The sequence below is a fragment of the Borostomias antarcticus genome (assembly GCF_949987555.1).
Source record: "Borostomias antarcticus genome assembly, chromosome: 5".
NCBI lineage: Eukaryota > Metazoa > Chordata > Actinopteri > Stomiiformes > Stomiidae > Borostomias > Borostomias antarcticus.
In genome coordinates, this window is record NC_140238.1 from 16212747 (window position 1) to 16236414 (window position 23668).

At 48.4% G+C, this 23668-nt stretch overlaps 3 protein-coding genes across 4 annotated transcripts; 2 read left to right on the top strand and 1 right to left on the bottom strand.

Moving 5' to 3' along the window:
• Positions 1 to 5179: 5179 nt before the first annotated feature.
• psen1 (presenilin 1) lies at positions 5180 to 13591 on the bottom strand. 2 transcript variants are annotated; one of them, XM_084438653.1, is made up of 11 exons: positions 13403 to 13591; positions 12628 to 12715; positions 11371 to 11684; positions 10868 to 11009; positions 10690 to 10757; positions 9981 to 10201; positions 7735 to 7833; positions 7532 to 7618; positions 7220 to 7408; positions 6666 to 6784; positions 5180 to 6460 (listed from the first exon to the last, which is right to left on the bottom strand). In XM_084438653.1, exons 2-11 carry the CDS (start codon positions 12661 to 12663, stop codon positions 6305 to 6307), a joined length of 1431 nt encoding a protein of 476 aa, XP_084294779.1. In that variant the 5' UTR covers positions 12664 to 12715; positions 13403 to 13591; the 3' UTR covers positions 5180 to 6304. The 2 variants fall into 2 exon arrangements, with proteins under 2 accessions (XP_084294779.1, XP_084294780.1); XM_084438654.1 differs by having other exon boundaries at positions 12628 to 12718.
• A 383-nt stretch (positions 13592 to 13974) lies between these two features.
• LOC311309391 (enhancer of rudimentary homolog) lies at positions 13975 to 15284 on the top strand. The gene is made up of 4 exons (XM_084438660.1): positions 13975 to 14087; positions 14447 to 14534; positions 14729 to 14849; positions 15069 to 15284. Exons 1-4 carry the CDS (start codon positions 14085 to 14087, stop codon positions 15169 to 15171), a joined length of 315 nt encoding a protein of 104 aa, XP_084294786.1. The 5' UTR covers positions 13975 to 14084; the 3' UTR covers positions 15172 to 15284.
• A 2809-nt stretch (positions 15285 to 18093) lies between these two features.
• LOC311309634 (BRD4-interacting chromatin-remodeling complex-associated protein) lies at positions 18094 to 23375 on the top strand (the record flags this gene model as incomplete). Its single annotated transcript, XM_084438965.1, has 12 exons — positions 18094 to 18134; positions 18237 to 18279; positions 18503 to 18565; positions 18773 to 20287; positions 20448 to 20687; positions 20799 to 21276; positions 21431 to 21594; positions 21686 to 21747; positions 21856 to 22004; positions 22126 to 22220; positions 22353 to 22455; positions 22621 to 23375. The coding sequence occupies 12 exons, from the start codon at positions 18094 to 18096 to the stop codon at positions 23373 to 23375; spliced, it is 3708 nt and encodes a 1235-aa protein (XP_084295091.1).
• Positions 23376 to 23668: the final 293 nt, after the last annotated feature.

The window sequence follows — 23668 nt, forward strand, 5'->3', positions numbered from 1 at the left end:
CAGCGCTTTGTCCCCAACCATTTCTTGGTGCTTTTTGAGGTATGTTTCGGGACATTGCTGGAACACCCATGACCTCTGACGCAGACACAGTTTTCTTACCCTAGGCCCTACATTTCGACCCAAAGTCATTTGATAGTCTCCAGATTTCATGATTCCTTGCACACAGTCAAGGCACCAAGTGCCAGAGGCAGCAAAACTACCCCAAAACACATTTGAACCTCATCCATGTTTGACTGTAGGTACTGTGTTCTTTTCTTTGTGGGCCTCATTCAGTTTTCTGTAAACAGTAGTCTCATCTGTCCACAAAACGTTCTCCCAGAAGGATTACTCAGGTACATTTTTGCAAACTCCAGTCTGGCTTTTTTATGTCTCTTTGTCAGCAGTGGGGTTCTCCTCGGTCTCCTGCCATAGCGCTTCATCTCATTCAGATGACGACGTATGGTCCGATCTGACACTTCTGCACCCTGAGTCTGCAGGACAGGCTGAATTTGTGTGGAAGTTGACTGAGGATGTTTATCCACCAATCGTACTATCCTGCGTTGCATTCTTTTGTCAATTTTTCTCTTCCGTCCACGTCCAGGGAGATTAGCCACAGTTCCACGGGTTATAAACTTCTTGATTATATTACGCACAGTAGACAAAGGACCTTCAAGATCTCTGGAGATGGTCTTGTAACCTTGAGATTGTTTATATTTTTCCACAATGTTGCTTCTTAAAGGCCCTACGAGGAGTTTCGGGAAGCGGAAGTGTTTTCCGCCCAAAAAGACCACATTTCCCATGAGCCTCCCCGTGAAGTGTCGTAAACCTTAGCTACCTGAGCCGGGTGTTTTGAAGACGGAACGCTGGCCACGACGAGGTAATTACATAGGTCTTACTAGTAACGTTACTTTTGACAATATATAACTGTCATATTTGAATTTTTCTTCATCTTGTTGGCGGCGTAGGCTACTGCAGTAAACCGTTTCATCATTCCAAGGAAGTTCTGATTGACCCGACCACAAAATAATAATCTAAAAATAAACTACATACAAGAAACGACATTTGTCAAAAATGGACAAATAAACAAGTGTGGGTAATGTAGATTTACCCACATTAAAATGAGACTGTTTCGTAACCAAAAATAAACTCCTCAGGGTCCCTTTAAGTCCTCCGACACTTCTCGGCTCTTCTTTCTCTTCTCCATGCTTGGTGTGACACACACAGGCACACAACACAAAGGTTTAGTCAACTTTTATACATTCTAACTGGCTTCAGGTGTGATTTCTATATTGCCAGCACCTGTTACTTGCCACAGGTGAGTTTAAACGAGCATCACATGCTTGAAATAAAATTATTTCCCCACAGTTTTAAAAGACAAGCCCCCTGACCTTCAGTGAAAACAGATTATACTCTTATTAATAAAGCAGCTGAATGCTATTCAAACTCTGGTCGGATCATAAAAAGTCAGAGATCAGGAATATTGAACTGATGACCTCGGTAATTAGTTAGTGCTCAGACATCTATTTGTTTGCTTAGACGTTGCAGTATGGGGCCCTTGTTTGTTTTGTACATCAAAGCAGGGCCGGACTGGGTGAATATTTCATGCCGGGAGTCCTGCCCAAGTCAGGCCACGAGTTGAGCCGACGCGGTGAGATGGAACACTTTCAGTTTCGTTTTGTTGACGGAGGGGGGGGGGGCAGGCCATTCACCCCGTGCCAGGCCAGTTGGCGCGCCAGGCCACCGGGAAAACTCCCGGTGCTTCCGATGGCCAGTCCGCCCCTGCATCACAGTATGGTGCTAAACACCACAGATAGATCGCCATGAAGTGCCACTGTCCTGGCTTACGAGGCCTTGCAGTCCCCATGGCGACTGTTAATACCTCCAGAGTTCTAGGCAACATGCCAGTCTTACTGTCAGCCAGTTGGCAGATGAGATTGGCATGGAATGCCATGTGTACCAGTATTCCATGGAATCTCTACAATACAAATAACTCGCCCCGCTGACGAGCCCCTCCCCAGGGTCTGAGCTTGGCACTGTCCCGACTCCTGGAAGAAAGCTGGTCGGGCTGTGCTGGAAGCGCCGGTAACGAATAGAGCGCTGGGAAGTTTGGCTGGAGAGCGGCGACGCACACTCCTAAATTGCCCCAGCCTATCTGTCTACAGGAGTGTCAACTAGCCTCCCCTCCTGGCGCACGAACAGCTCCCCCTGCTAGTTGTCTTCGTCACCGGCGACACTATAAGCTGCGAACGACACCCTCCCTCCACCGTGAGTGTGCGCGCTCGCAGACAAGGTACAGACCTCTCCAACAGTGACCGGAAGATCTCCTGGCTCTGTCTTTTACCAGAGTCCGAACAGATGGCTGTGTGCAATCACGTCTGATTGTGCTACTGTGGGATTGCGCAATACCCCACCCCAGGTTCATCACAGTATCTATTCTGTTAGAATACACCAGTTTAGAGGGTGTGCGCCACCAGCTGCCAAGATGGTGGGTTTTATTTTCTTATGATCCATTTTCTTTGGAAGCCGCCCGTTTTGTTCCCTACCCCTGAATGTAAGTCTGTGTCGTTGTCTTGTTGGCCTGTGTCTGGTTGGCCTACGGTACAGGTTACAATTAAAAACTCCTGTACCTTAATTCCTGGCTGTGGTTGTTTGACTCCCATTCTTATGTTCGGGGCACCATTTATGCTACGGCTCCGCTAGACCCCTAGACTAGCTGAGCCCGATTTAGGAGACGTAACATAAAATGGGGGGCTGTTTCGGGATATTTCATTCATGGACTATCAGTGTTTATGAATGGACTCGGAGTGCACTGAGCATGATTACAGGAGTGGTAGGTATTTTTTTGTGCCACGTATGTCAGGTTTGTAGTAAAATAGGGTATTTCTTGTGGATGGGTTGTATACGTGCTTCCTGGTAGGTATATAGGCCTATGTATTTAGGTAAGTTGGTGTAGCATGGATTCATTTGATTTGGATGGCTTTTTGTGTGATCTTTCAGTGGATCGTCTTGAGCAGTGCCCGTAAAAAGGACTTGTAGGCCTACAGTATGCCATTGCGGCGTACTTTGGCTTAGAGCTTCCAAAGGCTTTGGTGAAAGACAGTCTTAGAGAGGCTGTTGTATATCTTCTGGTTGATAAGATAAATGATAAATGTATTGGGCAAAAGTGAAGCTGCTACAGCGAATCCGCTGCAGGTACGTGTCAGAGCTGCTGGGGGACGGGGTTAACGAAGATGAGGCCTTGAGATCCGCAGACTGGAGATCCAAGCGGAGGAGGTAAATGGGCGATTCTCTGAATTCGGTGCAAATTGGGTTGTCTGGGTTTTGAAGAAAATACCACAAATAATTGTGTTTCTGAACATTGCATCTGATAAAGGACTATTCAAACCTCTGAGAAAATACTTTTCCCCACCTTAGGCATGAAATCCTAAACATTACTAGGCATTTCTTTGTCACCTAAGTTGTTTTGAATTCAACCCCGTAATAGACAACTTGATCCCTGTGTGAATATAATTCTAAAACATAGGCTATTAAAACTAATTCTTGCAGAATATTGGTAACCGGAGCTAGTTGCCAAGAGAAGACAGCAGTGTTGTCTGGTTTGTCAAGGGGGCAACATAGGCCTACACTTCTCTATTTTACATCCTTTGTAGAGTGTTTTGGTTTTTTGAAAGTGATAAAAATAGCCGCAGGAAACAGAGGGAAGGAAAACCACATTAGGCTGCACATTTGAGAATGATACAAGGGTTCTTGCACAGCTTCCAACTACTCCCCCAAGCATCCCCATTCTTTCCATGTGTGACCTGGTGAAACTCACTCCTCAAAAGGAGTGCTGCCACAGTCCGCTGGCAGGATGTCCCTGTCGGTGCAACTGTCAGCGTGTCCACCTCACCAGCGGGAGAGCTTGTCGAACGTAGGTTTAAATCCCGCCTAGTAAATTAAAAGATGTTCATCAACGTAATATTTGCCTTAACCATTGGATTAAACCTAGAGGAGACGTCACATCTAATTGTAGCTTCAAACAGAGATTTTCTTTTGTGATCATCGATTTTACGACGCTCACTCACCGCATATTTTCAAATGACATTTGCCTGACTTGATAATTCTCATGTCATACTGGAAAATATGAAACAAAACGTGTAGGCTATCTGTATACCTTCATATTGATCAAATAAACCGAATCATTTAAAGGTGCTCTGTTCGATTTACTGCACTTTTTGTATTTAAAGAATATAGGTCTATGCAATAAATAGGTCCAGGGGAGTCATAACCATCTGTACAGAAAATATAGCAAACGGTGTAGTGCTTGTGGAGCAAATGCAGAATTTCGTTTTATTATGAGCGAAGCCGGCCCGGCGCTCAGCCCAAACCCCTGAACGGCAGCGTCATCTTGATGGACGTTTGAGACATGGCCGTTGGGAATAGGCCTATATAGCTAACGTTAGCTGAACATGGCTGAGAGATGTTGCGAGCAAAGACACCACGGTCTTCGGCTAACCAGTGAAGACCCTGTGTCTCTAGCCCACTCAAGGGCTGAGGCGTGGGGTCCTTGGCGTGGTGGCGAGACTCCGCCCACTTAGTTCATATTGGATAGGGGGCAGTGGAGCCCTCTCCGGGCTACCCACCTGCCCCCACCGGTGAAGACCGTTTCTCTAGCCCTCTCAGGGGCTGATTTGTGGGGTCCGTGGCGTGGACAGTGGCTTGGTGGCAAGACTCCGCCCCCTCGCGTCATATTGGGTCGGGGGCTGTGGACCCCTCTCAGGGCTACCCACCTGCCCCCACCACCTCTCCCGTCCGTCTGAAAAAACGAAACATTTACCTGGTAAATACATGCAAAGTATAGCCTAATATATAATGGGTAATTACTGAGACACCTATACTGTAGGTATAATTTCAAAACAGGAGTATTTCAAATGTTCAATTACTGCACATACATTCAATAACTGACATAGCATCACCAAGTAACCACATTTTTACATAGCTTCTATAACATCCAGTGACAAAGTATTAGCTGTAGCTAATTTAATTTTTGTAGCTGGTTTATGATTAAGACTGGGTATGACCACAACCAGCCTTGAGCTTATCAATTTGCCATCTATTCTGAGACTTTCAGTTATGAATCTTGGTGTTTCCGAAATAATGACTGAGACACTAAGACCACACACTTGTTTCTTTTTTCTTTTTTTTTTATCAAAAAGGAAACTTAAAATTTGAAATGAATAACCTTGCATAATACATATGCATACGAATTGGACAAAGATCAGCCAGTCACCTGACATATTTCCCAGAAACAAAAAGAAAAACAGTCTCAGCACAATTGTTATATTTCCCCACTCATGTGCAGGTGTCTGACTCTGCAGCAAGCGTTAAATCGGAGTGCAATGTTAAAGTAAATCGGAGCACCTAGTCTCTCCTTGCCAGACAGCATTATCTCCTTTGCATCTCTTGAAAGCACAACAGTCACTGCCTAGTAGTCTATTCAATTGCAGTGCGTAATATAGCACGGGCCTAGACAGCACTGCGAGAATACAAAATTGTGATTCTCTCAGGTGGTGGTGCAGTGACATAACTCAAGGGTAGCATAATTCTAGAGACTCGCAGTTCTCCCAGGCCCACAGTTTCAAAACATCCAGTTCAGCACAAACCATTGAGCACAAACATCATGTCAAATTCACAGGGCTTTAGATTCATGCTCTGTGGTTGTGTGTGAAAAGACGTGATTTTTACAAAGTTTGACAAAAGCAAGCTCTTTCTACTGATAATTCAAGCACAATCAAACTCCAATAACTAGAACATTAACCATCATCATCATTATCATAAAATACATGTCACATTAAAGTCCATAACATTTCTAAGGCTTAAACATCAGGTTTTTAGTTCAGTCCCTCTTGGGTGCTCTTTCAAGTGAACCATCATTCGGGAGTGTCTGGGTTCCCTCCTCTGTGTTTGGGATTATGCCTGAGACCATAAACTTAACATTTACATGTTGAGGAGGTACCCACTCCAGTGAATATCCCTTAAAACCCTCAGAAGACCGTGGCAACAGGTGGCCTCAAGGAGAGACTGATCACTTACTTTTTTCTAAATAAAAACAAATCAAAAGTCATCATGGTGAAGCACATCAGTCACTGTGGGGAACACCCTCCAAGATCAGGAAGAAAGGCAGAAAAAAAATAAACTCTTGTCCAGTCATGAGTTCACTGTAAGGGTGTGGGATGTGCCCCTACATTGCCCCTGTCCCCCCAAAACGGGTCAGGGAGCGCTCTCGTGTTGGTTGACAGGAGCGCGTCGCGGGTGAGGTTTGCGGGGGGGGGGGGGGCGCGTCCTGTTAAATGTAGAACTGGTGCAGAGCCAGTTGGTCCATGAAGGGCCGTACCAGGTTGTCCGTGGCGAAGTAGAACACCAGGCCGAAAAAAATGGAGATGGGCAGGGCGGGAAGCGCCTTCTTAAAGATGGCCAGGAGGAGCAGGGTCAGACACAGGCCCTGGGGGGAGGAAACAAGACCACAATCAACAATGAAGAAACCCACAGACAAGACCCGACCAGGCCACAGACAGGCCGCTAAGAATAGATAGTTGCTCACTGCAGGGAGAAGAGGCAGAACAACGACAGACAAGAGGCCAGGAAGACAGAGCGTTGACAAAGCTCAAGTGTTCTGCGGTGGACAGGCGGCGCCGGGGGTTACGTACGATGAGGATGGCCACGAAGCACGCCAGCGTGGTGTTCCAATCCCCGCTGGCGGCGGCGGAGGCCTTGCCCACCAGCATGCTGTAGAAGATGAAGTCTCCCAGGCCCAGCTTCACGCCCCCTGAGGGAACACAGCAGAGGAACCATGCTTGGAGGGCACGCCTACTCTGAAACACTTGAGCGTCAACTGTAATTACTCACATATCACTTCGCTACTATAATTACTGTACAAATTAAGCTTTCCACCCCATAGTTACTAGAATCTTTGTGGAAAGGAAGGAAGAAAAGAGGCCCTGAAAAGTAGAGACATGAAGCCTGGTAATTTCTATATCTATAATCACTTTTCATCTCTTGCTACTAAAAAAGGCCATTTGATAGCCCCGTGCAGTTACTCAAAAGCAGGCACACGTGCCCCTCTGGCAGTGAGGACGTTAAACATCCCTGTAAAAAGTGTAGAGAGCTGAATACAGTAATCATGAGTTATTTGAGGGCCTGGGCCGGGCTGAGAACATTCTGTCTGACTGGGACCCGGTGGGCCGGCGCCAGTGGAACTCACTCTCCTCGTCGTCAGCCTCGGAGGGCCAGCGGGAGGAAGGCATCTCCTGGACCTCCCGTCGGGTCTCCTCGGTGGACTGGAGGGGGCCGAGCTGGTGCTCCTGCTGCCCCACCCAGGTAGCGCTGAAGCCCCCGTCGTCCTCAGCTGGACTGGCGGGAGTTGGGGCCGAAGCCGGGGCCAGGGTCGAGGCTGGAGCCACACAGTAGATGAGAATCACAATATGCAGGAGACATCTAAACGGTGGTTGATACTCTAACTTTGATGATCCAGGAATGTTTGAACAATGCTCCCCAGCTGGTCAACCAAACTCACCCGGAGCCTCAGGTTGAGAGGGCGCTCCGGTTGAGTTCTTCCTGGGCCTGTCAGTGTCTGCCATGTTGACGAGCCACACCATGGTCGCTGGGCAAAGGGATAAGCATGGAAAATGTATTATCTTGACCCCGGAAACATGATTTAAAGCACTATAGTTTTCTGGTAAGTTTTTTTGTATACAGCTATTAAAGCGGACGTCTCACAGGAGTAGATGAGAGCTGGAAAGATGGGCTCGTTCCTTTCCTGAGCCGTCTCCACCAAGATCCTGAGAGGCCCTTTGGGACAGAGCACCGCTAGCAGATCTGTTCAAGGAGGGAGGGAGGGAGAAGGAGAGGGAGTTAGAGAAAGAGAGGGAGAGGGAGAGAGAGAGAGAGAGAGAGAGCATGAGTTACGAGTCTGAACAGAGGGCTCTTTGAGATTGATCCAAATGAGAAAGCAATAGTCCTGTTTTAAATGTGCAAAGTCAGCCATCGAAAGAGAATATTCCCAATAGACAGGCCATCAAGTATCTATTAATGGAATTCAAATTCTACCTGTCACAGGTGCTTCAGGTGTAACATGCAATAAGCGTGATCGTGGATATCTACACATACTGTTCTTGTCTAATCAAGCCCTGCCAAGCCGGTGCTCTGAACCGACAAATCAGGCTATGTCCATTGAGGCCCTTTGCAGTATTCTGAGACAGAGAGCTGCTATGTGTCTTTGAGGAGGCAGGAAATCAGTGTCTATCCTGGTAGTCACAATGTCTTCAGCTCAGCTCACGACTCTCCCTCCTGTTTCCTCCCAGTTCTCCCAGTCTTTCCTGTTTGCTGGTAGTACTCTCAGGCCAGATCCTTCCTCTTGGCCAGCCAACTCTGCCACATCCTCACAGGAACCTCATCTACGCAAATAGGTTTTGACGTTTCATCCGTGAAACATTGAAACATTTCGTCATGTTAAAGGTGTCCCGTTATGCTAATTTTCAATATATATATATTACAATTTAATATTCATATAAAAAATTAAGTCTTGGGTCCCCAAAACATGTCTTTGAATATTTTTGCAGAAAATACCACTTAGAATAAGCGTTCTAGAATGCCTCTATACCCCTTCGTTGACCACAAGATCAGATTGAGTGTTTTTTTTTTTTCATATGCAAATGAGCTCAGCTAACAGCAAGTCGGCAGGCTAGAGAACGAGGGCTGTTGACGGCGCTATGCTACCTCAAATATAGCTGGCTAGCCTGAACCATCCACACTGGATGCCTCTGTGACAAATTTCATTGTCCTCTCTCCCTGACTAAACATGATAGCGGGGCTGCTGTGGCTCAGTGGTAGAGCGGGTCGTCCAATGATCGTATGGTTGGTGGTTTGAATCCCGCCTCGTCCAGTCGAAATGTCCTTGGGCAAGACAATTGCTCCCAATGAGCAGGCTGGTGTGTGAATGCGTGTGAATGGGCGAATGAAAGGCCATTGTAAACATTGTAAAGCGCTTTGGATAAAAGCGCTATATAAGTGATAGCATTAGTGCCCATGTAATCTTCACGGTTGCATGCTGTTACCTCTAGCTACATTCGCTAGCTAGACTCCACCAGGCTATATGACACCATTCGACTACAAACATTAAAAGCTAGATTCTGTAGGCTGTGAGGAATCCAGTGATGTCCGCTTCTTAACATTTGATCATTTTTAATGACCGCTCAATGAACAAGAAGTCTACCAATTTTATTCCACTAACGTTAACGTACTATAACATATGTTGGTTGAGGCAAAAGAGGAGTTTGTTCGTGTTAGTTAGCTAGCGTTAGTACTATATGCAAATAAACATACAGCATAATTACTTCTGCATAATTTCCACGGACAGTAGGTATTGCTTGATCATTCAGAAAGAGTTTATCTGAAAATCCTGCATTGTACTGACCCAGGTGGGAAAAGCAATCAGGCAAAAGATGGCTAGCACACACTGTCAGTGTTTTGCCAATTTCAGCGGGAACGTTGCCATCAAAAATAAAATGTATCCACTCGGCTCTTCTGTCCTTTGAGCTTGGGAGACGATCTGTGCTGCTTAGTACATCCAAGAACAGAGCATTTTCCGTGCAAAGACATTATGCTAGCTAGCGGGGTCCCTGAACGTGACGTCAAGTGACACAGGAGATTTGAATGGCTTGCAGGGACTGACTTTTTTTCTAATGTTTTCATTTTGGCTGACCACAACAAAATGACTGGGTTGTTTCACTTCATACTTTGTGTGTTAGTAGGCCCATCAGAGACTCAAATGTACAACAATGAAAAAGTTAGTTTTGCATACGTGGACCCCTTTAACACGACACTATGTCAAAAGCCCTCGGCCCACACTTAAGAGCGTGAAGAGGTCGATTCTTCCCTAAATCCCTAATCCCTACGGACAATATAGTCAAAGTCTCAAGAAAAGAAGCAGTCTGCTGAGACGCAGGCAGTCCGCGAGGCCTCACCGTATACAGATATGACGGCCAGGATGAGCCAGGCGGTCCATTCGGGCAGGTACTTGATGAAGACCAGGGCCATGAGGGCGCTGATCATGATGAGGTAGGCCTGCTGGAGACGCAGGGGCCCCTTCCAGTGGATGCAGATCATGCCCACCACACCGAAGTTCCAAATGATCACCATCAGAGTGATGTAGTCCATTGCCACGTTGTAGGTCTTGAACACCTCCCTGCGGGGGCGGAGCGAGGACCGGTTGTGAGCGAGCGCCACATACTTCGTAGACCGAGCCTCAAAAGCATAAGTGTGGATTTTTGATTTTTTTTGTACATGTTATTTATTTATTTAACCCTTATTTTACTAGGTTAGTCCCCATTGAGATCAAATATCTCTTTTACAAGGGAGACCTGGACAAAATAGCAGCATTAAAATAATTACAGACAAAACAACAATAAGCAACAAGTAAACACAGAAGATATGCATATATATATATATTGTAGAGTCAGAAAAAAAATACAGATAACGTAAGTCCCAACCAAATTATGTATCATTGTACTGTATAACAGTTTTAAAATCAGGCAGAGACCGATTCCCTCAGTTGCAAGTCTTTTTGAAGGTTATTCCAAGTATGTGGAGCAGAGCACAAAGATTTACTGGCAGTGAGAGAAGAAAATAGTTGAAAGGGGTGAGAGGGAGAGAGAGGTGGAAGGCTGGACTCACTTGAGGTAGATGAAGGAGAAGAAGAACAACAGAAGCAGTGAAGAGAGGAACAACCAGCCTTGGATCACCTGTGTAGACAAAGGTCAGAGGCCAATCCCGTTATAAGACTGTGTGAATGTAACCGTTTCTTTATAATGATGTGTTGGGGAGTGTTTTAGGATACTGGATCATGACAAACCTTGTAGCAGCGATACTTGTACAGTAGCACTAGCACCATTGTCATTACGATAATAACGCTGATCATAATAGTGGTGTTTAGGATGGAGTTGAGGGCTCGCTGTCCAACTGTCACTGTGTCCTCTGGGAATGGTGTGTAGATCCTGTAACATGACAACCAGAACACATTTCAGTTATCTTCCTCACAATCACACCTGTGAGTTTGCTGAGCCTCTGGTGCAAGTTGCAAGGTCCCGTAACCAGGCCAGAAACATGAACCAGAGTCAAGGCTTTAGTTTACAAAAGTAAATACTCTTGCTCTATAATGCATCAAGTAACCTGTGTTGATGCTGTATCCAAGCACTATGTATTGCATTATCCCCATCTACTGGCACTGTTCCCTTATTGCATCAGAAGAAACGCTAGGTTTCTCACTAGGTTCTGCAACATACATTTCTTCTTGGTTCTACCACATAGCCATAATATTCTTAATACTCATAAACTTTTAATACACACAATACTCACAGTGTCTGGCCATCATTCTGGGTGTAGAAGCTGACAGACTTGATGGTGGCCACCACCACCACCATGCAGAGCGTGACGGGGACGAACAGCATGATGACGTGTTTGGCCCCGTACTTCAGCGTCAGCTCCTCGTCCTCGTCTTCCTCACTCTCCACCACCTGTGGCTGGTGCGCGGTGGGGGGCTGTCCATTCTGTTCTGCCCCGCCCCCACCTCCAGCCCCGCCCCCACCTCCACCTCCAGCCCCACCGCCCCTGGACCTCACACCTGTCACCCCCACCTCAGTGTGCTGGCTGGGGGGCGGAGCCTCATTCACCTGTAGGGAACAGGAGTCTGTGAGAGTCCATTGAAGTAGGCCATGTCAACAGGATCTGTCCACCTCGTCCACATACAAAAAAGCCCCGTCTACGGTTACATTACAGCCAGTAGTGTGTGTGTGTATGTGTGTGTTCAGAACCATGTGGCACACTCTTAGTGCTCAAACCCCCGACTGACTGCTGCTGCCCCACCTGCCCTTATTTCTATTCATCCTCAGGCTCCGCCCCTACATGCCAGGACAAAAACCCTACGTGGGAGACGGTGTGCAAAACGTGTCAAGCTGCCTGGCATGTCCAGACATGAGAGTCTTCGTTCGGTCCCTACTATGCACAGCTTTACCCTTACTGTACTCTAGCCAGGTAGGCTGGGGGTAAAATCTGCACTTCCTTCATAGGCTTCTCAGTGGAAAACATTATCGATACCCCACAGTAAAGTCCACAGCCATGCTCCGTCTGAGATGCAGCAGACTACCCTGTACGGAGAGGGAAGCCTGACTTGTATGTGGGGCATGGAGGGCCTGCATTGTGTGCACCTGCTGTGAATCAGTAGACTTTGACTCATAGACATGAAAGGCCACACCTGAGCGAGTTGTGACACAATCAGAATATGATTTATTTTAGCCAAGTAGGTTTGCACCTAAGAGGAATTTGCCTAGATCTGTTAATAATACTAGTAAACATAGTGCAAGAACAAGACGGGATCCTGCAAAATACGATAATGAATACAATACAGTACAATCTTTAAAAATGTGCAAGCTAGACAGTGTCAGTAGGGGTCATGTGCCTTGTTGATGAGGGCAGTTGCAGTCAGAAAGAAACTGACATAAGCAAACAAGCATGTATATTTTCTTCGGAGGTTGTTTGATAGGACATCATGATAACACAAGTAGGCTAATCTGATATTTTTGCATCCACCATTTTTTCACCATGATTTTAACTTACCATGTTGTTTTCGATATCCTCCACATTGTTCGCCATTGTTGGCTGAGCAGACTCTTGTCCTCACATGCAAGCCAAGTTCTCTTCTTTCCTGCTAACATACAATATTTAATGTGGCGCTATGTGTGGTGTACAATCGTGACAAAATCTCACATGATTAGAAATCAACATCAACAGAACTGACTAAGGTCGGACATACATTGTTAATGTCAACCTCATCGTAAATATCCCTGCTTTAACTACTGCAGCTACTACATAGAGTACATTGCACCTTGAAAACCTGCTATAGCTATCTTGCTTACACATATCTAACTGTCATTGCATTAGCATTGTTTACATTACATTGGCATTGTTTACAAAGTGATAGCGACAGTAGCTTCCTGCCACCAAGAGAGTGGAGTTTGGACAGAGATTTCTTGTTACAAGTTAGCTATGTAATGAGGCATATGTGGAAAGACGGCATTAGTAGTACATATAACAGTTACATCTTCCTGACCATCGCTTGCTTTCCAATGCTGGCCATAGCCATCTGAATTAACGTTAGCTACCTACAGCTAGCTAAATAACTAGCCAAATGCGAGCAGTAGCTACATGGTTAGCTTGACAAGTTGTATAAAATAAAATAAAATAGCATATGCCCAGACTTGAAAACAATCAAGTGACATGGAAGGCTAGCTAAATGGTTAGCCAACCCGTTACATTGTGGTTATCTTGCTAGCTAGCTAGTTTGCTTGCTAGACCATGGACCGACAACCTTGCGGGCGCGAGACGGGCTAACCTGGTAGATGATGTCCGATCAAGTAACAAGTCTCGCGGTCGCTTGCTAGGGTACCTGGCTGGTCAAGCCTAATACCAACCGTAGGTAACTATCGACTTTGCCGATATGGTTTAATATCACACACGATGTAACAGCTAGTGTGTTACAAGTGTCCAGATAATTTGCACTTTCTTCCTTATTGTTCCTTGCTCCTTTCTGATGCCAACTACTACTAGCATCCGGCGGTGAAGCAAGTGCTTCCTTTGCCTCCGCTACAACAGAGATATCGGGGGTACATTCAGGATTGCAACGTACAGTTGCTTTGTGATATACAAGTTTAGGACGTTAGAGATCACCGAAACAACGTAAAAATGGGCTTCAAAATGTGAGCGAATAGAAGCCAGTTCGCAGTTATGTTTGGCCACTATTATGTTGTGTACACACAACTGGGGACTAAAAACTGAATTAAATCGCATCGCTAACCCCGTCCACCTAGCCAAGGACCGGGTGATTCGGTACTTCAAAAGGAGGGCTCCCTATGCAACTCTCTCCAACAAGAAGGACATGCCTCCTATCCACGTTATTCTTCCGGTGTCATGAACTAGCAAGCCGAGTCGTCAACTACCCCACGAGAAAAGTAGCAGCTACCTGTGTAACGTTACAGCCAGATAATTAGGTGCGCCTTGAAGAAATCATTCAAACTATGGTCAGTAGCTCTTATTTTCAAGTGTCGTTTTCTTTTTCCAGACAGCGAACTCGTTACCGCAGTCTCCTGTTTTGATTGGTTTCAGACTGTGTCAAGCTCACCAGCATCAACCTTTTTGAATTGGGGGATGGTACAACTGACCTGCGACTCAGATCTGCCTGACTGATAGGCCCACTTACGCCTGATCATGGCATTTAGTATCTGCCCATCTGGGTTTTATTGTTGGATTTTTGAGCCAGTATGCTATGTGCATGCATTATCCGCATAGGCTACTGTTGTTGGTGTAAGCTATGTAGTGCTAAAGGCATGAGCGAATATGCATTTATTATTGTCTTGCCATCATGCGTTTGATATTTCAGTCTCACACAATCCTGCTGGTCCAGCCCACAAAGAGGCCAGAGGGGAGGACGTATGCTGATTACGAATCCGTGAATGAGTGCATGGAAGGTAAAATTTTGCCAGCATAAGTCTTCTAATTCAATTGAAAGCTCACCAGCATAATGAATTTCGGTGACCGTTGCTTAGCCTAAAGTTGCCTGAGAAATTAATCTTACAGTCTCAAACTCTCTTGGGCATACACACACATGAACTGACATGTTCTATTTCTCTTAAAATAATAACCTCTTAAATTCTCCTTACAGGTGTGTGTAAAATGTACGAGGAACATTTAAAGAGAATGAACCCTAACAGTCCTTCAATAACATATGACATCAGCCAGCTGTTTGACTTCATCGATGACCTGGCTGACCTCAGCTGTTTGGTGTAGGTCTACACCATACATACATTTTATTTAATCCTGGTTATGGATAAAATGTATAGGCCTGAATGTCATTACGTCCCTAGCCATGTCATTACGTCCCTAGCCATGATAACCAGAGTTCAAATCCTATTATGAGTCAACCAGGTAAGATCACATGTGCCTGATTCATGCCATCATGAAAGTCCATTTTGATTAAAATGTATGCTTGTCTGCCACTCAAGGTACCGTACTGACACACAGACATACCAGCCCTACAACAAGGACTGGATCAAAGAGAAGATCTACGTCATGCTACGCCGACAGGCCCAACAGGCTGGAAAATAAAACTGGTACCTGGAGGATATAGGGAGGGTGATGGTGGTTGCTGGTTTTGAGCCAAGAGAAGGGTTGAATGCTGTTGAGTTCATTTTGATAAGTTTGCTGCAAGTTTTTTTTTTTTTTTTTCTGGGAAAACATTTTTGTGTTCAATTTTGTATTAAAAAGCCCAACTCTTATTAAAAACAAATCCATTCTCTTGTTTTTCTTTAACTCTCAATATTTGCCTTTTCTTTGCAAATGTTGGAATCTTACTTAGCCTATTTACACTCTGTGACTGATATTAGATACATCTTTAGACCTTATATCTGAATAGAAAATCGAGATGATACCACCAGCATATTGTTGGTGGTCGGCACGTACAGTGAGCCATTACGTTTTTCAATAGCGTTGATGGAGGAGAGCATTCACACTTGGTTACCAGCACACATTTAAGTAATGTATGGCTGAAGTGGTCGTCACTGGCCTTGCATTCACACCTGTACCTAGAAGCTGTAGCTGTCCGCTTGTGTTATTGCCAGTGCGAACAGGGCCAAAGTCAATATATCCTAATTTTAAGAACACATGCATTTAAATCACACATTTTTAGGAAAAGTCATGGAAGATCGAGGCTCTTGGATTTGCCACATGCAGTCAAAATCATTGAGCACCAGCTATCTGTGCAAAAGTGTCTCTCAACTTTGATCCAGCTCAAGTCAAAGCAGAGCAACAGATATAGTCCAGATAAGTCACTGTGTTTTGGTCTATTTACTTCACCACCTAAAGGGAAGTGCATAGTAAGGCAGGCAATGTAATTTGGCGAGAACTATCAAAAGAACAGCTGGATGTAATCTGAGCCCATCAGCCTTTAGCTAGGCCTGTGTATCATAGCCTCTGGTCTCCACCAGATGCAAGTTAAATTGTTCCAAAATGTTAATTGATGTTGTCAACTGAAATTTAACCAGTCCGGTGCCAAAAATCTGTAGGCCTATGTGAAGTGTATTTAACTAATCACCCTGTATCTTTATTATTGTTTGATAGTCTAGATGCTACAACGTAATTGGACAATGTTTGACTAGTAGCCTATACAAATTTGAGTCTTTTTTTCTAACCTTATCAGAAAAGAAACTGCCTTTGATATGTTTAAGTCGCTTTTCATTCCCCATTAGGCTGTTGGTGCTCTTCCACACGCCATCACCTGAATTAGGAATATTAGGAATATGAGACATAAATATTATCAACACAAATAGTATTTGGGTCGAAGTGACTTATTTCTACGGTTACAGTTCTAAGACTGTGCAATAAACAAGAGCGGGCATTTTTGAAGCGTTTGAACCATGCCGGAGGAGCATGAGATCCCACCTCTCCTCCACGGAGGGACATAGCGGCGGCTGAGCCACATTGCTTTTACTATTTTCCACCTTTGTGTTCTGATCGGCTCTCACTCTTGTTTCTCACCCCCCCCCCCCCCCCCCCCCCCCCTCACTCCTCCTCCTTAGCATCTGAAAAGACCACTGAGTGAGAATCGATGGCGCAGAGGCCCGCTTGACAGGACAATAAACCACAAAGAAGGGGGTGAGTTTTTTCTGTTGAATTGCCGAATTATTCTAGCGGTAGAATGAGAAAACGATGAGGCAATATAGCTACGGTATTTACACAGATGTCTTTTGTTGCTGCGAGGTGATGTGCAGCAGCAGCGGGCGTCAGTCCCTATATGGTCCCCCCGCTAAATAAACCAAGAGCATCAGTAGCCCCCATCCACAGCATCGCATTTAATGTTATTTTTAGGTCTGCTCACTTCCACCTTACGCAGCCTTTATTTCAGGAGAAACACATCGCTTCATCCCTATCCAAGGCTATGTGCGGAAAATAATCAATTCTGAGCGCCGCTGTTCGATTGGGTAATTTGCCTATTTCAATGCTCGATGCGGTACGGTGAGGGTGTTAATGCGGCGGTCGTGGTAGTGTGTTGTAAACAAAAATATGACACTATGAACGGTAGAAAGGAGGTTTGTCTATTTTAAAGGACCTCCCCTGAAAATTGATAGAGCGATGTAGGAAAGGGAGCCTATCTCGTAATAGGCTACAGTGTTGCGAGGGTCTTGCATCTTACTCGAGATACCCATGAGGAGGACAAGTCATACGCGCAGTGGGCCGTCTATTCACTGATTTGTCGTCCACTTCGCCTGTTTTACAATAGACTGCTTCACAAAAAACCTCTTCGCCTGACGGTCGCCCTGTATAACATATAGCCTATGTTAATTTCATTGATAACAATAAAGATATAGTGTTCACTGAATGTCATATTGTCTTTGTGTTATGATATCATCTAGAGTCTATTCCAACACACTGCTAGACAGTGGTGCTTATAAAAATACACAGAAATACACACGTATGTGTGCCTGCCTGTTAGAGGTCTATTCAATTATTAGATATAGCCTATCTAGATTGCACTCTTTTACTGTGAGGCAAAAACAAGGAAAGGGAAGGCCTCACATTAACCTTAAATGACCTCAAAATGTGATGGACATGTGTGCCACAGGCTCTGCACTGGCTGTGTATGCTGTGAGATGCAGTGATGCCCACCCAGCACACAGAGAGTCTATCCCAGAATCCTGCCTTCCTGGCCTGGCATCCACCCACCGCCAGCCCCTGAAACCCAGCCAGCACTTCCCATGAGGCCACCACGAGAACTCAGCCTGTCAGCTCTGCATGGGGCCTCCAACATATGAAGTACGTTCACACAAGATCTTCCTCAGCGCCCACGGCAAGACAGTTAGACAATTTAAAAGTGCATTGAAGTCCTTCCTCTTTGGCTTAGTAAAGTTTTCTTTTATGAGTGGTCGTACAATGCTGAAAGTGTCTGACCTTACCCTACCCTACCTTACCCTACTCTCTCTCTCTCTCTCTCTCTCTCTCTCTCTCTCTCTCTCTCTCTCTCTCTCAGTTGACATGGAGGATGAAGATGGGACTTGCCTACTTGATGTTTTGTGGTGAGTCTGTTACCAACAGAGCTAGAGTAGAACATCATGGTCTGGTACTCTAAAATGAAGGTGGAAACCTATTGTATTTGATGGGATGTTTTATTTTTACAGTGATCCCCAAGCCCTAAATGACTTCCTTCATGGCACCAATGAGGTAACCACACACATTTACAGTAAAATGCCTTCTGTCCTCAATGCAAATCATATGCGGTTCACCATCTTGGTCTTTATATCCATGATAAGCAAATATGTTTGATTTAATGAGTTTGATGAGATGTAGTACTGTGTATCACAGAATCATAAAGGGAAAACCGTCACATTATTCCTTTGCCTCTGTTATTCTGATTATAGTCGTAACTGTCCTGTGTCCCCACCAGTTGCAGAATGAAGACCTGCTCATTAGCTCCACCTCTGTGGAACCCTTATTTGCCGATGCCCCGGTGAGTCTGTCTGGCTCCTCACCCAGCAGGTTCAGAACAACCTCTGATCCCCATGAGATCTGTATTCCCCTCTGCTCTCTGTACCTCCCTGTAATTGGATACCGTCTCATTCTCTCTCTCTCACTCTCTCTCTCTCTCTCTCTCTCTCTCTCTGTGTCACTCTCCCTTCGCCCTTTCTCACTGTCTGTCACCTTTGTGTCCCCTCAGAGCCCTGTCTCTCTGTTGGCTGACGACAGCCTCTCCCAGGACACGCCCCCGCCAGTCTGTGTGGATCTCTCCTTCCTGGAGGAGGCCCTTCTGGCGTCGCCGGAGGGCAGGGCGGAACCCTCTGTGGGGCAGGGGGAGCCCGCAGCGGGGGCAGGATGCGAGGAGGAAGAGGAGGAGGAGGAGGAGATGGCCTGCGACATCCTCCAGCAGAGCCTGCAGGAGGCGGACATCACCGAGCAGACCATGGCTCTGGAGGCAGGCCTCGCCCCGCCGGGGGACGGCGTGTCTCTGTACGCCCCCGGCCCGCACCTCTCTCCTCCGGCCGCGCCATTCCTCTCCAAAGCAGTGACCTTCCCCATCGCACCCGCCCTCCCCAGGGACACCCAGGCGGCGGTGGAGCCCCCCCATCCCTCCCTGCTGGCCGTGGGGCCGGGCTGCCCGTCGCTCAAGCCCGCTGCTCCGCAGCTCATGGGTCTCCTCCCCGGGAACGTGTTCCCCGCCCCTTCCCCCGAGACCTCCTTCGCCCTGAGCCCCGCTCAGGGCTCCAGCATGCTCATCCAGAAGGCCGTGCCCAGCCTGACCGGCCGCCCCCTCATTGCGCCCACCTTGCGGGCGACCACGGCGCCCGGCATCCTGCTGCAGCGAGGCCCGCTTCCCATCCAGCCCAAGCTGCCTATCAGCATTCAGCCCCGACTGGTTCAGATCAGTCCCAAGCCTCCCGGGCAGAAAACCTCCCCGGGTCTCACCTTTGTCCCCGGGACCGCGTCTCCAAACATCCTGCTGTCCCCTCCCCCAGGCCCGAAGCCCGCTCCCCAGTCCCAGCCGGCATCGCAGCTCCCTAAGCCCGTCAGCCTGCAGCTGGTCAACCAGGGAGGCTCCTTTGTGATCCAGCCCCAGGGTCTCTTTCAGGGCCAAAGCCAGTTCCTTCTTCCAAGCCAGTCACCTGTCACCATCTCCCAGCCTGCTGGAGCAGCACGACCCATGCTCACCACCAGTCATCAGGGGCCCTCTGTCCAGGGTGTGGCCCCCTCCACCGGGCACCTGGTCGACGGTTCCCAGATCCTGACCGTCCCCCACCGGCACCTGAATTTCAGCCCTGTCTTCACCACCCCGTCAGGGCAGCTGACCCTCCGGCAGGGCACTGTGTTATCTGGCTCCTTGCAGCTGCAGTCGGCGCCCCCTACCGTCTTCCAGATGCCAGCACAGCTGGCTGGAGCCTACGCTCCCCAGGGGCAGGGACAGCGCGCCACCCTGGTCCACAGTCCCGCCTTGGGCAACCACATCACCTTGATCAACAGCTCAGGGATGCTCACCCCGGACTTGACCTCCATATCTATCGTCAATGGGCCCCCGGTGGTCCAGGGATTGCCCTTTGCCCCCCAGACCCAGAGGCCTCTGGGGGGGGTCACAGAGGGGCAGCTGAACCTGCAGCAGGCGTCCGTGGTGCTGTTACCCGAGCGACCTGTCTTGGAAGAGAGGGGCATCCCAGAGGAGCAGTATCAACATCTGCCACAGGTGAGATACACGCACGCGCTGAGCTGTTAGGCGTACAGAAGATTTAGTTGAGAGAGGCGGTTGACAACAAAACACAGATGGCAATAATTATTCTGGCAGTTGAAAATAAATACACAGATGGCAATCATAATGACTTTTGTAGTCTTTGCCCTCCGTCCAGACCAACAGGCACCTTCTCCAGCACGCCTGTCTGCAGTCCTCTGCAGCAGGTCTTCAGTCGCCCTCGCCCCCCATAGTCACCCTCCTACAGGCGCCACAGGACACCCCTCTGGCCCCCGACCCCCCTGCGACGGTCACCTTGCCCAAACACCCGATGCCTCAGACAGACATGAAGCTAGTGGTGGAGGAGGTGCACAACCCCATCGACCAGAGCCAGGCCTTTATGCACCATCTACAGCAGGTACCCGGCATCTGTGTGGGATGAAATAGATGTACAAATAGATAGACAGAGATCCGATGGTCGTTTATCATAACTCTGCCGTTTTCCTTTTCACAATTCTCTCTCCTACAGCAAGCACTTATTTCTCCCAGGGTGCCATCTGACGTCCTCATAGGGACTCTACCTGTGGTAGCTGTGGAACCCCAGGCCTCCCCCGCGGCCAACGAGAGGGAGGACCCTCCCCCCGTGGAGCCTGTCCTCGGCGAGGCCGGGGCCCTCTCTGTGACGACCGACCCCTGCGAGCTGACCCCTCGGCTGGGCTCGGACACGGAGGACCCGGTCCTGCTCTGCTCCCCTGCCCTCGCCCAGGCCCTGGAGATCACTCCCCCGGCCAGCCTCTCCCCCCCACCGGGCGGCGCTCCTCCAGCTCCATCTGAACCAGGCGACACAGCCCCCGGTCCCCCCCAGTTCCAGACGGCGATGGCGTACAGCAGCCCGTCGCCTCTCTCCGTCGGTGTCTCTGTGCCGCAGGATCATCCCGACCCCATCGCCGTGTGCGTGGGCCCCACCGGAGGGCCAGGCCAAGTTGGTCAACAGCACACGCAAAGCAGTGAGTGTGACTTGACAGCACGAAAACCTTAACCTGCCAATATAAAACGTTGGTCGCGAGTGCCCCTCTCGATGATTGCTGTAACTGATTTCCACTCTGTGTCTCCCACCTCACTTAACATCGCCACCGCCATCTTCCATGTTATCATGATCAGAGCCGACAGCTGCCTTGGCCATGGAGGGTAAAGCCTTTACTCTTGATGTCCACCCACCTTCTCCTGCACCCCAGGGCCACCAGGCACCCAGGCCCCAGGCCCACAGGCAACAGATCCAGGGCCAGGGGCCTCACACCCTCACAGCCCAGCAGCCAGGGATGAAGGTAGTGGGGATACCTGAGCCCGAAGCATATCAAATAAATCCCCTGTAGGTTTTCCTTCCTATAATCTAAAGCCTTTTCCAATGTGCTTCAGGTGGCCGGCCCTGTGGAGGTGCTGATAGAGGAGAGACTCACGGCAGCAATGCGCAGACATAGGTGAGGCACAAGACACGATAAGTCGGCGGTTTTGTTCAGTCTGTACGCTGCTTTAGTTGCAGTATGAATGGGTGTGTCTGTGTGTGTGTGTCTGTCCGCCCTCCACAGGGTCCAGCAGCAGCTGTGTGCGGACCACAGCGCGGTTCAGAACCCGGCCACCTGCGCCCCGTTCTCCACCCTGGAGGCCGCCGTCAGACACCTGCTGCCGTACCACACGTGCACCGGCCAGGTGCCCACTCAGGCAGACTTCAGTTTAGGTGACAACATTAAGTTTTGGATCCTTTTAGTAGGACAGCACTAAAGATACGCCGATGCGAGAAATCTATTTAATATGACTTTTGTGCCGTTTTAATGATCTGTCCCTGCTCTTCGGTACAGTGGATGAGCAGTTTGACACTGTGTCAGGGTTCCTACTGAATCGCACCAAGGACATGGTCAACAAGTACAGACAGCTGTTGGTCGGGGAGGCCCAGGTAAGAGTCGCCTTCAGCACATGCTTATAGGTCGCTCTTTCCAATTGGCCTGTCCTCAATGCACCACAGCACCAGAGTCTGTCTGTACCAGAACCCGCTGTTTCATTCAGTATTCATGTCCTCCGTCCACAGCAGGTGAGCCCGTCTGCAGAGATGGTGATGCTGGAGCGTCTGTTTCTCCAGGCCGAGAGGCTGGCCCTGGGGGAGGACAGACGGAGAGCGCGCAGGGACCCAGGTCAGCAGCCCGACGGGGGGGGAGGAGGGGGAGGGGAACACAGCGCTCGTACGGAGTGCTATTTGGGAAACATCTTTTTCAGATCACACACAGTGGTTGATATGGATCTCTGTGATTCTACAGTACCGGTCTTATTTACAGTTTGCGGTTTCCTGCTCATTTCAGAGTCCTTCTTGATGGCGCTGCGTACGACATCGGCGTCCTCCCCCCATCGTGCCTACACCTCTTCCTCCCGTGCAGGCCACGCCGGCAGTCCGCCCTCTCCCCCAGCCTGGATGCGTCTCTCCAACCGGCCCCCCGGACTCAGGACCTACCGGTCCAGCACCAAGGGGGCTCTCAGGCTCACCATCAAACATGAGTCTGGATCCCGGAAGGTGGTTCACAACTCAGCCTGCGACTCTACCATCCGCTCTGCTCCGTCTGGTCACAAACGGGACCACACTGGGCAGATTACCAATGGGGGGTCTGTTGTTGAGGAGCAGATGCAGGGGACCAATGGTGCACCATGCCCTCTTCTTGGGGAGGAGATATCCAATGGAGCCCTGCCTTCAAAAGCAGCCGAGGAGGCCCTGTGTGTCGTCGACAGGGCCGCTGAAGCAAAGACAGCTCTGGATCCACAAATGTCTCCAAACGCCCTTTCCACGCCAGAGCTGCAAGCTAGCTGCCTGGAGCTACCCCCTCCAGATCATGTGAGCGCCCCCAAACTGAAACGCTACAGGCCAGAGCCCCCTCAGGCGGAGTGGCCCAGCCCACCACCCACCCTCCTAGAGGACAGCATGCTCAGTGAACACCTGCAGAGCGCCATAGACAGCATCCTGGAGCTGCAGCGTCTGCAGGGTCCTAGTGCAGCCCTTCCCTGCGGCCAGCCAGGCGCAGCCTTGGACCAGGCTGTAGCCAGCATCCTAGAGGGACACCTGTAAGGGGACGTGAGGGACATGGGTTGGGGGGGGGGGGGTGACAGGAAGGAGAGGAGGCTTGGTTGAGAGATTGGAGAGGCACTATGAGGAGATGAATACAAGACAACAGCACTATCTATGTCGGATAGATGTTAGATACTTCATTTGATGTACATGTTTGTGAAAAATTCTATTTAAATAGGAGATATGCTGTTTCAGTGGTAGTTTGAGGTCATTCAGAGATCTAAGACACAGCAGTAACCTTCATCAGCATATAGTATATAAGTAATAGTGAGGGGAAGAATGAAGAGGAGTAG

Bases quoted from the DNA above. Each gene is read 5' to 3' on its own strand.
- LOC311309391 (XM_084438660.1), top strand. The intron at 14,535-14,728 runs GTAAAATTTTGC...TTCTCCTTACAG, and splicing joins CGTGAATGAGTGCATGGAAG to GTGTGTGTAAAATGTACGAG. The intron at 14,850-15,068 runs GTAGGTCTACAC...CTGCCACTCAAG, and splicing joins GCTGACCTCAGCTGTTTGGT to GTACCGTACTGACACACAGA.
- psen1 (XM_084438653.1), bottom strand. From the start codon at position 12,663: ATGGCGAACAATGTGGAGGATATCGAAAACAACATG. The intron at 10,758-10,867 runs GTTTGTCATGAT...TTGTCTACACAG, and splicing joins ACAAGTATCGCTGCTACAAG to GTGATCCAAGGCTGGTTGTT. The intron at 7,409-7,531 runs GTGAGTTTGGTT...GTGTGGCTCCAG, and splicing joins CTCTCAACCTGAGGCTCCGG to CCTCGACCCTGGCCCCGGCT.